This window comes from Bactrocera neohumeralis, chromosome 5, assembly GCF_024586455.1.
Source record: "Bactrocera neohumeralis isolate Rockhampton chromosome 5, APGP_CSIRO_Bneo_wtdbg2-racon-allhic-juicebox.fasta_v2, whole genome shotgun sequence".
Taxonomy (NCBI): Eukaryota; Metazoa; Arthropoda; class Insecta; order Diptera; family Tephritidae; genus Bactrocera; species Bactrocera neohumeralis.
Genome location: NC_065922.1, coordinates 78,537,077 through 78,550,195, shown reverse-complemented (window position 1 = coordinate 78,550,195; position 13,119 = coordinate 78,537,077). Strand labels below are relative to the sequence as shown.

The 13,119-nt window shown below is 41.7% G+C and overlaps 3 protein-coding genes across 3 annotated transcripts; all 3 read left to right on the top strand.

The window, feature by feature from the left end:
* Positions 1-3,212: 3,212 nt before the first annotated feature.
* Positions 3,213-4,553, top strand: LOC126760289 (retinol dehydrogenase 12-like). Its single transcript, XM_050475819.1, has one exon. It carries the CDS (start codon positions 3,442-3,444, stop codon positions 4,495-4,497), a length of 1,056 nt encoding a protein of 351 aa, XP_050331776.1. The 5' UTR covers positions 3,213-3,441; the 3' UTR covers positions 4,498-4,553.
* Positions 4,554-4,933: 380 nt separating this feature from the next.
* On the top strand, positions 4,934-6,490 carry LOC126760287 (retinol dehydrogenase 12-like). The gene has a single exon (XM_050475816.1). It carries the CDS (start codon positions 5,256-5,258, stop codon positions 6,312-6,314), a length of 1,059 nt encoding a protein of 352 aa, XP_050331773.1. The 5' UTR covers positions 4,934-5,255; the 3' UTR covers positions 6,315-6,490.
* A 950-nt stretch (positions 6,491-7,440) lies between these two features.
* LOC126760290 (retinol dehydrogenase 12) lies at positions 7,441-8,758 on the top strand. Its single transcript, XM_050475820.1, has one exon. It carries the CDS (start codon positions 7,587-7,589, stop codon positions 8,625-8,627), a length of 1,041 nt encoding a protein of 346 aa, XP_050331777.1. The 5' UTR covers positions 7,441-7,586; the 3' UTR covers positions 8,628-8,758.
* The last annotated feature ends 4,361 nt before the right edge of the window (positions 8,759-13,119 follow it).

Sequence of the window (13,119 nt, the reverse complement as noted above, 5' to 3'; positions counted from 1 at the left end):
ATGGTGACCTAGCAAGTCCAATAAGTCCAATGTCGAGAAAGACCACACAAAAAGACCGCATATGTAGCATTTCTAGGTCTTTTTCTCAAGGTACTTGCTGCAATGTGATGCATAATGCGGAAATGGGCGTGAAAAGGGTTGCATTACAAAACACACAGCTTTTTGCTGGCTATGGAATTTCATTAATTCGCAACTGCTCACAATAAAAAAGAAAAAATGTTAACTTCGATTGCACCGAAGCTATAATACCCTTCTGGTTAGTTTATATGACAGCTATATGCTATAGCAGCTCCTTAGTGAGAAAAGATTATGTGCAAAATTTCAGACTAATATCTTTAAAACTAAGGAACTTGAACCTTCATATTTAACTGTAATGCGGAAGATGTAAAATGGATAAAATATCATTTGCAAACGCTTGGCATGCATCGGTCAGCCTTTGTTTGCGGAATTTCCGCTGGGCCCCTGCACTTTGCAGAAATCAAAATAAACATAATATACATATATACTTATATGTTTGTATATATATGTACATAAATCGTGAATGAATAAGCAACGTGTATTTGTAAACGATTTTATATAGCCATTCGCGCCTTTTTGAAAATAGCAATGCTTATTAATAGAAAGTATGAATATAGCTCCTGCATACATAAATATATAAACATATGTATATATGTATGTACGCGTGGTCGTTAAGTAAGTCTTCTTACACACACCGTTTGAATTTGCAATTTGCATCATTTGTAGGCAATAAAATCGCGAATTCATGCGAATATTTTGTATAAACAGGCGAATGCTGCCCACAGGTAGTATGAGTCAAAATGCAGACACGAGTTGAGCGGCTTACATGCAGTATAGCACAACTTTGTATGCCGCCAGGCACGAGACCTCAAGCTTAGAAGACAAGCCGCTGGCGACAAGTGAAAACTTGCAAGTGCGGTTGCAAGCGCTGCAGATATATACATACATACATAAATACATATAGTATATGCAAATTAGAAATAGCAGCATGCGAATATATAGAGGCGTGCATGCGATTGCGCTCAAGGTGAGCTATGCACCGCGATCTGTCAATATATGAGTTTGGCCTTCGCACACACGCTTGTTGCACTCACTTTTCAGCACAAAACACACAAATAGCACGTGCATGGCAAAACAAGAACAATTAGCAGAAATTAAGGTATCATTCTAACACCCAAATTCCAATTTCAATTGCCATCGTTTGAGGTATTTGATGCGCTGTTGAGCGCCAGCTGTCACAACCAAGCGATAAACAACAACAGACTGTTTACATACAGATGTCATTTTCACAAAAAAAAAACAGAACAAAAACAAAATAGTTATTTACTTGCGCACGGCATCGCGCAAGCAGTTAATTAAATTAGAATAGTGTACATACATATAAGTATATGTACGCTGTTAATTACACATATTGACATGCCAAATTGTTTGCCTACGTTAGCGGCGTTTGGGTGGCGGTTGTGAGGGGACTTTAATGACGTTTGACGCAACTAATTTTTTAAATTGTTTGGCAATAACAAAAGCCAGCGTATTTGGATCTGCCAAAACGGTCTGAGAATAACAGCCGTTGACTGCAGCGCCCCGGCAAATGGGCGGCCAGCCAACCGAATGGGGAAAACAGAATAGTTGGGCAAAGAAATGCAGTGAAACTCTAGAAAAGCGACATAAACCGCAAGCAAAATGGCGTGACATGCACTGAAATGTGAATGTATGTATGAGAATATAGTGGCATGCAAAGCTTAGCCGCAGACAGAGTAGAAAGACAGCGCCACATTATTTAATCATTACAAATATCCACCAAAAATAAAAGCGAATCAAAAGCCTAAAAATACTGCATTGAAGGAAGTCACTCGAATGCAGATTTTAGAAACAAAGGAGAGAGACGGTGTCATAACCGGTAATGTATAAATACTCTATACATACATATATGCGACACGTAAGGCATATTTCGCACCTCGCACCCTAAATCGGCGAATTGGAGCGCACGGTCGCACAATCACAAAAAAAAGCAAAACTTCCAACAGTGCAACAAGCGACATGACCTACACTCAGTTCGGTCGATAATCGCGAAAGCCAAACCAGCAGGCAAGTGCGCTCAGCTGCGACGGCGGGGGCGGTATAAAAGCGCATAGCCGAAAAAGCACGACAAAAAATAGCGAAAATTGCGAGAACTAGGCAACAGTTATACTCCGCGTTGCAAAAGACTTGCTCCTCTTGCCACGTCACTGGGTTGGGTGTACGTGCAGGGCAGCACATCGGCGTTAGTGAGGTCCCCGCCCTCGTCACGGCACAAGAACTTTGACAAAGCAGTGGCATGCAACACTCCCAAGTGTATTCCACTGGAAATGGGGCTTGTTTTCCAATGTACGACTGTTCCAACAGCGCAGTTGGAAGTCATAAGGCACGCGTGTACTTTGCAACACCGCACTAACGTGCGTTTAAACTTCCTGGAAGGCACAACGCGGTGCGTAAGCCTTACAGTGGCGAGCGAGATGGCGCACAATTCCAGTTCATGACGAAATTGCGACAAGTACATATGTATGTATATGTTTCAAGGTTTTACAGCATAATACTGCTCATGGTCAGCTGTTGGCTTAGGAAACGAGGGGGTGCTTCACCAGAAATTATTTTGGCAGAACTATGAGTTATGAAATGCTCTCAGCTGCTTGCCTTTCGACCAGTAATGACACGTGGTTGTGAATATGCTTACCTATATACGAAAAGTTTAAACTTCAGAAGAGCACAAGAGAAGAGTGAATGAGAGAAAGAAATCTGAAGATATAAAATTCGGTGCGGCGCTGTCGTTGGGTGCGGCAGCCGCACACGCGGCCAATAAAAATAAACAACTGTCACTTCAAATACAGAATCAAAACAGAAACCCATAAATGTTATTCACCTCGACCAGTCATTAAATAAGGCAAATAAAATACTATTTTACTTTTTTATAACTTTTCTTCGAAGCAATGTAAGTAAGCGCCGCTAAGAGCAGCGACTGCAGGGTTTTTAAATTGGCTTAATTATTTTTAATTATGAAAAATAATGGTGTTTACAGCTACACCCAATGCTTCCCTCCATTCAGTTCCGAGTTTCTTTTGGTAGCAATTTTAAGTGCCGAAAATGCCTGAAGCCACAGGCACGCAATGCTTAATAATGTATTAGACGAGGGCCAAGTATTTGGTGCAACGGTTAAACTACTCGGACAAAACTGACACGTAGTCGGTCAAGGCAACCGTCTCCTTAAATACTAGAAAATAGCAGCTGTGTGGGTTAGTTCGTGTATCGAACTCTAAAATATGAATGTTACCAAAAAAATCAGTAAACTTAAAATGACAGATTTAGAAATTTAGTTCAACTTTTTCACTCAGACAGAGCAGACTTAGGTAAGGCCGTTTAAGAGCAGCAGTGTGGTAGCTTCGCTTAATCATGACCGAGGAGCTTGTGTTGAATACACCCTCAAAGCGTTCACCAAAGACATTATGTTTTCACGGCGCTTGGGCTTGGATCATACAAATATTCCTTATAACATTCCTCGTTGTTGGCATATTGTATATTTTGCGCAAAATCAAACAAGGTCCATACTACCGCAAGCGAAATCGCATCGACGACAAGGTCGTCATTATCACTGGCTGCAATAGTGGCATTGGCAAAGAGATCGCGCTGGAGCTCGCGCGGCGTGGCGCTCGCATTTATATGGCCTGCCGTGATGCTGCGCGTTGCGAGGCTACTCGACTGAATATTATTGAGCGCACGGGCAATCAGCAAATCTACAACCGCACCCTGGATCTGGCTTCTTTGGAGTCGGTGCGTCAGTTTGCAGCGCGCTTTAACGCGGAAGAACAACGACTGGACATTTTAGTGAACAACGCAGGTGTTATGGCTATACCACGCTCAATGACTGCCGACGGTTTTGAGTACCAATTCGGCGTCAACCATTTTGGACATTTCTTACTCGCTAATCTACTGCTTGAACGTCTGAAGGCAGCCGCGCCGAGTCGCGTAGTCGTAATGAGCTCCTTCATGCACCTCTTCGGACGCATTAACAAGGACGATCTGAACAGTGAGCTGCGTTATTCGAAGATCTTCGGCTCTTATAGTAACAGTAAGTTAGCAAACATACTTTTCACCCGCAAGTTGGCGACAATATTGGACGGTACTAGCGTAACAGTAAATTGTTGCAATCCTGGAATGGTGTATACCAAATTAATGTTTAAGAACCAAACGCCAACTTGGCTGTGGGACATCATCTACAAGCTTTACGGACTAGTCGCTCGCACACCCCGCGCAGGTGCACAGACCGCGCTACGTGTAGCGCTTGATCCAAGCTTGGAACGTTCGACAGGCGGCTACTACTCTTACTACATACGATGGCCACTACCACCGTGGGCCACGGACAAAAAGATGACTGACTGGTTGTGGCGTGAGAGCGAGCGGTTGGTTGGGTTAAGCAGAACCGAACGTATTGAGACAATCGCCGTGTGAGACAAGGTTAAGGCAGATGTATGAAGTTTGAATTTTTGTCTGACTGCTGCCACGATGGCAACAATACTTTGTTCATTTAATGGTGTATTCAATTAAAAGTAAATTATGGTAATAAAGGTATTGAGATATATAAAAATACCATTTCTAATCAGCAGATCGAAAAATATATATGTATAAACGTTAAAAATAATGTGCAACCCATATTTCGAATTTAAAATGTTTTGCATGTTCTTTTAGCGAATATTCAAATTTAAGTGTTAATTACATACATATGTACATATGTATATGACATGTAAAAAAACAACAAAGACAAATATCAACTCGGTTTCGGCGTATATTATGTATGTATGTATATATGTCGGGCTGTGAGTGTGCCACAGCCGTTGAGAGCTAGAGCTCTTACAGTCAAAACCAAAACTGGTATTTGCTTGTTCATGCTCGTAGCATTCCATCTTCACTGTGAGCGGCCCGCGATAAGACATTAGTTGTTGCCGGCTGGTGGTAGTAGGCAGTGTATTAGCCTGGTTATTAAAAGAAAGTCACAAAGCGAAGCGAAATTCGAAAGCAACTACTGAAATTCGAACATACTTGGACTAAGTGGTGCAGTGATGATGATGGAAGTTGGTGGATGGCAGTTAGTTGTCTGTAACGGTGCCTAAAAGAAAGTTGCAGTGTGAGTAAACAACGCGAGCGCGCAAATCGACAAACGACATTTTAGTTGAAAACCAACGTTTCATATACAAATAAAGCCACTGAATATGCCGGATGAAGTACCCAGCCCTTTGGAAGACGACGAAAAATCATTGTGCTTTCGCGGTCTATGGGCCTGGCTGGTGCTCGTACTTGTCTTTTGCCTTGTTATCGCATTGATTATGTGGTTGCTACGCAAGTGCGTACAGGGACCCTTTTACCGCAAGAAGACCCGCATCGATGGTAAAGTAGTGATTGTGACAGGCTGTAATACTGGCATAGGTAAGGAGACTGCCATGGAGCTGGCACGCAGAGGTGGGCGCATTTACATGGCTTGCCGTGACGCTGCGCGTTGTGAGGCCGCACGCTTGGAGATCATTGAACGCACACAAAATCAAAACGTCTTCAATCGCACATTGGACTTGGCCTCATTGTCGTCGGTGCGCCAATTTTCCGAACGCTTTTTAGCAGAGGAACAACGCTTGGACATTCTTATAAATAATGCCGGCATTATGGCCACACCGCGCAAGCTCACCGTCGACGGCTTCGAACAGCAGTTTGGTGTGAATCACTTGGGCCATTTCTTGTTGACAAATATACTGCTAGAACGCCTAAAGTCTAGTGCACCGAGTCGCATTGTAGTGGTGAGTTCAGCGGCCTACATCTGCGGACGCATCAACAAAGACGATTTGAACAGTGAGAAGCACTATTCAAAATTCCTGGGTGCCTACTGCCAAAGCAAATTGGCCAATATACTATTCACACGAAAGTTGGCTGAAATGCTTAGAAATACTGGCGTAACCGTCAACTCCGTCCATCCCGGTATAGTGCGTACTGAATTGGGTCGCTACAGCATTTCTACGCACTGGTTCAACGCCATTTGGTTCCGCGTATTTGGCTGCTTCGTCAAAACGCCCAAAGCCGGTGCGCAGACGACATTGCGCGTAGCATTGGATCCGGCGCTAGAGAAGTGCAGTGGTGACTTCTACGCAGACTCGACCAGCTTGCCTCTGCTGCCGAAAGCAAAAGACAAAGAGATGGCGGAATGGTTATGGAAAGAGAGCGAAAAATTAGTCGGCCTTCAAGGAACGCCAAATGCGGTGCAAACAATAGTGGTGGATCAATAAAGCCTCGCCCCAGGAAGGTAGCGCACTATTCCTCCGCGTCTTTCGTAAGAAATGCTTCAGTGTGTATCGCATTTGTTTAGTTTTTTTTGATTGTATTTACTTAATTTTTAAGCCTCTGCATATATACATAAGTATACACATATTACACATTTAGTTATTTTTATAAAGCAACAATAACACCGAGAGTGACAAGAGAGTGTTTTTTGTTTTAATTTGGGCAATGGTAAATATTTGTTGAGGAGGTTTCTTAGTTATCACTTTCACGATTTGCTGATTTGACTTTGAACTGATTTTATTATAACTTTGTTGGTACCGTATATCAGTAATACCTATGAGCCTAGACCGCTTATAGGGTGCAGCTGCTCAGCATTGACCAAGTTTAGCTATAGCAGCAGCACTGTTTAGAGCGCTTGCATTCAGCGCCGCTTGCAACGAAATAATCTGTTCTTACTTCGTGTACTTATAACTGGTACACAAATACAACCATATATGCAAGTCTATCTATAGACTGTTTGCTGTTGGCGAGGAAGTTCATGGCGAACCGGTTGCCAGCTTTGACTTACACTGGCACGGGCGCTGCTTGCAGCTGGTATGCCTGGAATACAAAGCAGCCACAACAGAGGCTATTTGACAAGTAAACATGTGAGAAGCGTAGCCTCGTTTTGTGCTGCCAGCGGTGCTCAAAACTGCTCTACCTTATAATTGTTACAATGTTCGAAACTGTGTGTGTAAAGTTCTGAGGCCAACCGAGCTCAAAGTTCTTCGAGAGGCTTAGAATACCGGTATTTAACGCTCTATCTATTAGTGAGTCGAGCGTATAAAGACGGCTTTAATGCGTCGCTGTTTACTCGCTACATTTAACAACGACTGCAGCGGAAGCCAGAGCCGCAATTGTGTATATTCGAAAGCTGCCCGGAGTAATTGGGCTATCGTTTACCTTTTCCATGTACATTTGTATGAACCTTTGTGCTATGGCCTCTGTATATGGGAGCCGCCACTTTCACCGCTGTCGAAAAATATGCTGCAGCTAATATTAAGAGCTTACTGAGCTTGAGCAGCGCGCAAACATTATGTTGACTTGGTTAGCATTTATCAACGAGTGAGGAAAACGCGAATCGCTGCCAGTGGAAGTGATTTGTGCTGGAAAGTCAGTTTAAGCTCGACGCTGAATACGCAAAGTCTCACTTTAAACAAATAAAATAAATCGCTACGACGCGTACACATTCATACATACATACACAAACAAGCAATAATACACGATCCGATTACAATATGCCAGATAATGAGGATGAGAGGCTGTGTTTCTATGGCATTTGGGCACGGCTACTACCAATTCTCCTTATTGGCTTAATCGTTGTATTGTTGTTGTGGCTGCTGCGCAAATGCATACAGGGTCCGCGTTATCGCAAGGCGAACCGCATTGATGGTAAAGTGGTGATTGTGACCGGCTGCAACACAGGCATCGGCAAGGCAACCGCCTTGGAATTGGCGCGTCGAGGCGGACGTGTTTATATGGCGTGTCGTGATGCGGTGCGTTGTGAAGCTGCGCGTCTGGAGATTATAGAGCGCACTGGCAATCAGCATGTCTATAATCGTACTTTGGATCTTGCTTCGCTGGCATCTGTGCGCCAGTTTGCAACGCGTTTTCTGGGCGATGAGCAACGTTTGGATATTTTAGTGAATAATGCGGGTATTATGGCCACGCCGCGCAAACTCACAGCTGACGGCTTCGAACAGCAGTTGGGCGTGAATCATCTGGGCCACTTTCTGCTGACAAATCTACTGCTGGAGCGTCTCAAAGCATCAGCGCCAAGCCGTATTGTAGTCGTCAGCTCAGCCATGTACATTTTCGGGCGAATTAAACGCAATGACCTGAATAGCGAACGCCATTATTCGAGCTTCTTCGGCGCTTACGCGCAAAGTAAGTTGGCAAATGTGTTGTTTACTCGTAAATTGGCGGAACTTTTGCAAGGCACTGGCGTAACAGTGAACTGCTGTCATCCTGGCGTAGTGCGCACTGAATTGGTGCGACATATAAAATTTCCAGGCTTCGGTTTGTTGCATTACCTGGTGCAGTTCTTGTGGAAGTCGCCGGAGGATGGTGCGCAAACACAACTCCGGCTGGCGCTTGATCCAGCCTTGGAACTCTGCAGTGGCGATTACTACAGCGATTCAATGCGCTGGCCGCTACTACCGTGGGCAAAGAACAAGGACACAGCCGATTGGCTATGGACGGAGAGCGAGAAACTGGTGGGACTCAGCGAGAGCGCGAAGCACAACGAAATGGAAGTGGTGACAGTGAATGGCTCGTAGGCTTAGTGGTTCAAAAACCGCATTATAAATAGGTATAGGGTTTATATTTTTTTATATAAGTATGTTTGTATGTAAGCGAACTATCGGTATAACGAATGTAATAAAAGTTTCTCAGAAACATTAACACAAAATTTGCGACTTTTTAAAGTCGTGCGTGGGCAACGCTTCTGTGGGGTGCGCAAAGATTTTCGCAAACTGAAGTGTAAACAGACGATCAACGGCGAGTATAATAGTACAACGCGCGATCTATAGCTCTCATTTTGCAAACCTGATCTGTGCTTACTCTGCTTTTCTCTTGGTAGTTAGCGCACATTTTTATTTAAAAGTCCAAAATTTGCAACAATGCTTCCAATATACGCTTCACTTGCATATACATATGTACATACATGTGTGTATGTATTTGGTTTATATATTTTCATGCTGTTTGTTTACATTTTTATATTTATGTGTAGATTTGTATGCAGTAAATAAATAATTTAATATGTATGTATGTGTTGACGATGCAATCAACGCTATTGGAAATGCTTAATTTATGCAGCTTCTTGTGCTGATTCAGCGATAACGTTGCAAAATAATTAATTCCCATCTTTAGAAATGCGAGCACAATTTGCATTACTTTTCATTAGCTCATACTCCACCCTCCTGTCATAATTCAATATACGATGTATACATATACATATGTACGTATGTATGTATGTATGTACATATATACTTATATATGCCCACTAGGGGGCTGGTAGTCGGACCTCTCGCGTGATTCAATTAACCACCTACAAGTGCCAAGATATAACGGTATCGCATGCACTTGCCACCCACCGGCCATTTGTTATTCACGAGGCTCGGTTGTGTCATACCAGTTGGCGAACAACTAATCGTCTATTTATTTATATTATGTCCACAAGCTGTCGGCAATCGACCTTTTTGCAGCACTCAACGCCACTTATCTCATATGCGCTCCATTAACAGCTACAAATGTGCATACCGAGTGACAGGTGGGAGTAGAGATCACTGCGAAACTAACACACCCTATTAACAGATTACTTTCAGATGTTAATATTTTGATTTATGCACCTCGCTTGGGCACAAAAGAGGAAGTCGGAAATTTTTTGCATGTAAAATCGGAAAATAGTACGTAATAGTAAATAATGCGAAGGTGTAATAATATCCAATTAGAACAAAGCTAAAGCTTTAGCATATATGTACATAAGTTTTTCACTTTTGTACAGGCGATTTTAAGCATCGGAGCGTATTTTGATACAAATAGATTTCACATCTCACCGAGAGTTGAAGAAGGAATCGAGACGCATTTGCAGACAAAAAAAGAGAGAGGCCGAAATGCGTGAGTACGAAGAGCTTGACACGCTGGCCGACAGGGGTCATGCTCAAAAATTCTACGAAAAGATGCGCCGACTAACAGAAGGTTTCAAGACCGGAGCATACTCTTGTAGAATCCCAAGAGGTGATCTCGTGACTGATGCTCAGGGCATACTAAAATTATGGAGGGAACACTTCTCCTGCCTGCTGGCCGATGAATTGCTGGGCGAGCTATATAAACACGCCGCGAAGAACTGCCTTTATGCTGCGAAGTCTGAATTTGGTATCCGCGCTTTGTAAACTGACGCTGAGCAACATCAAAAGCTCCGTCAGCATCGGGAAGGACCTCTCCGAGCCGTTCGATGCCAAACGAGGTTTCAGACAAGGCGACTCCCCTCCTGTGACTTCTGGAGAAAATAATTCGAGCTGCAGAACTAAACAGAGAAGGCACCATCTTCTATAAGAGTGTACAGCTGCTGGCGTAGTTCTGTTTTCTCCAGAATGGATAAGGCAGCGAAGCAAATGGGTCTAGTGGTGAACGAGGGCAAGACGAAGTATCTCCTGTCATCAAACAAACAGTCGTCGCACTCGCGACTAGGCACCCACGTCACTGATGTCAGTCACAACTTCGAAGTTGTAGATAATTTCGTCTATTTTTAATTCGTAGCTCAGGTTAAACTTTAAGGCAAATCTGTGGGGTATTATATTAAGGGAGTTTATACTAAAGGGCGACAATTTAACAGAGTCATAGACCTAAAAGTCGTGTTTAAAGCTTAGGTTAAGAAACATAATTGTTTCAATGCTGAAAAGATTTAATCAAGTCCTAAAACGTAGCGGAAAGTGGACAGAATACTAACATGAAGTTGGGAGTAAAAGTTTTTACTTTTTATGCCTGAGTTTATACAAATTGCCTGCTCCAAAAAAGTACAATAATTATAACTTTTTTGAAACTGGAGACAAATTGTTTTATTCTAAATCGTTTAACTGCTATTCATAAGAATATTGACGGGCAGTATTGGCTAGTCGAAAAACAGTTACAGCTGCTCGAAAATCATTGGAAATAAAAAAGAGAAGAATGCCACACAAGCCACCAATGAAATTTGTGAAGTTTACGGAGACGACGCTGTATCAGTTCGTGTAACACAACCATGGTCGCTTTCATTCTGGAAATAATGAAATTTCGATTTACACTGATGAAATAATGTCTCCTTCTAACGGAAAAATGGAAAAAGTGGTTGACCAAAATGGTACATATGTATTTGGTACATTAAAGTTCATTATAAATATATAAAAAAAATAAGCAGAAGTTTGATTAGAAATACGAAAAGACGTTTTCGACTGCCCAATATTTATATTTTTAATTGCGTACTATTTTTAGTCGCAATGCATTGCAATTTCGTTTGCTTATTGTCAGTTTCGCCTTTAATTTACATACATATATGTACTTATGTATGTATTGTGAAAAGCAATGACTTTGACTTCCTGCATTTCATTCATTTATTTGCCTAATTGAGTTATAAAATCTTAGCGCCGATAAAAAGCATGCGAGCGCTGTAAAAATTATACATACATATTTTCATATGTAAATAAAAAGCATGTATATACATACATATGTATATACATATGTACATATGTATGTATGTAAGAATGCAGCAAGTATGAAACCGCGGTTTTATTAATTTTACCTTGGTTCAATTCGTTTGTACTTTGTCGCGCAATGGACGTTTGCTTTGTTCACTGGGCGAATTCGCCCAACACACACGCTTTTAGATATCATTATTATTTACATACATACATTCATACAAAGATATGGAAACGTGCATTCATACATATGTATGTATGTGAGTCGAAACATACAAATTAATTTAAAAAAGTGTCTCCGCACAAACAGTGGCACCATCTGCGTTGGAATTTTTGCTCGCCAGCAATTTAATAAACTACAAAGCGATAATTTCATGCTGTATTAACCCGCTAAGTGGCAGTGCGCTGTTTCAGAACACGCATCACCATTTGCAAAGCCGACTCAGCTACCTGGCGTTTTTGAGACGATAGTTGATACGACAGATTCGCTAGCCAGATCTGCGAGCTACTATATTCTAGAAAGTTCAAATTACGACAGTTACGAGACCTTGTTTACAGCATACGCGCATGCAAAGGCACTATAATACAGGCAGGTATGTATATACGATTGTAATCTTACGGGTTCCAACCCCTGCTGGGTGTTGTTGCAAAAACTTTCCATAACTTTCGATCCAACAGTTTGTTGTTTATTAGGGGTAGTTTAACAACTCCGAAAATCTGGCATGTGCGCACACTTTTTTGTATGTTTTCTTGCTGGGTTGCCACAGCAACGAAGGGGTTAATACACCCAGCGCAAATTGCACTGAAACCGAATGGAAAATTCCACTGTTTATAATACGTTTTGTTTAGCTATAGTTCTGTGCTGTTTTCGCTCTGCTTTTTGCCATTGTGCGGCCATATGAACACCTCAGCCAACAAGCGATTTTAGTATTTCCCATTTTTGTTGAGTGCACTGCGGGCAGTGCAGTAAAAGCAAAATAGCAATTTCGTGCAACGACGAATAGAATAACGGCTATAATAACAAAAGCAAAAAGGTGGAAAAATATAGAGCTGAACGAGGCATTTCAACATTCTGTCACACTGTAAATATATGTATGTATATGTGTAGATACATATGTATGTGTGTATGTATGTTTGCTTATATATACCTACATATGTACATATACAGTAAATTCCAGGTAAAAATATGCAGTTCGTACCCACTGCCTCTACACGTTGTATATGTATACCATGTACATTTGTAGGTATATGTGTACATATGTATGTATGTATGATGTGCACATAATTCTTACATACACACATACCATAGTAGTATTTATTTCTGAATGAAATTAGTTGGATATGTATGTATGTAAGTATATTATATAGAATTTATTGTTATAAGGAATATCTGAAAGAAAAGTTTTAAAGGCTTGTACATATACATATATAAGTATGTTTGTAGTACATCGTCTGCCTTAATGTCGCGCACCTTGTCCTCTAAAGAAGCAACAGCAGTTTAAGGAATAAGCACATGCATTTGCAAGAATTTAAATGAGTGAGCGAAAACATATAAAAATTCATAACTATAAACGAATGCACATATGTACATTCATAA

Bases quoted from the DNA above. Each gene is read 5' to 3' on its own strand.
- LOC126760290 (XM_050475820.1), top strand. From the start codon at position 7,587: ATGCCAGATAATGAGGATGAGAGGCTGTGTTTCTATGGCATTTGGGCA.
- LOC126760287 (XM_050475816.1), top strand. From the start codon at position 5,256: ATGCCGGATGAAGTACCCAGCCCTTTGGAAGACGACGAAAAATCATTG.
- LOC126760289 (XM_050475819.1), top strand. From the start codon at position 3,442: ATGACCGAGGAGCTTGTGTTGAATACACCCTCAAAGCGTTCACCAAAG.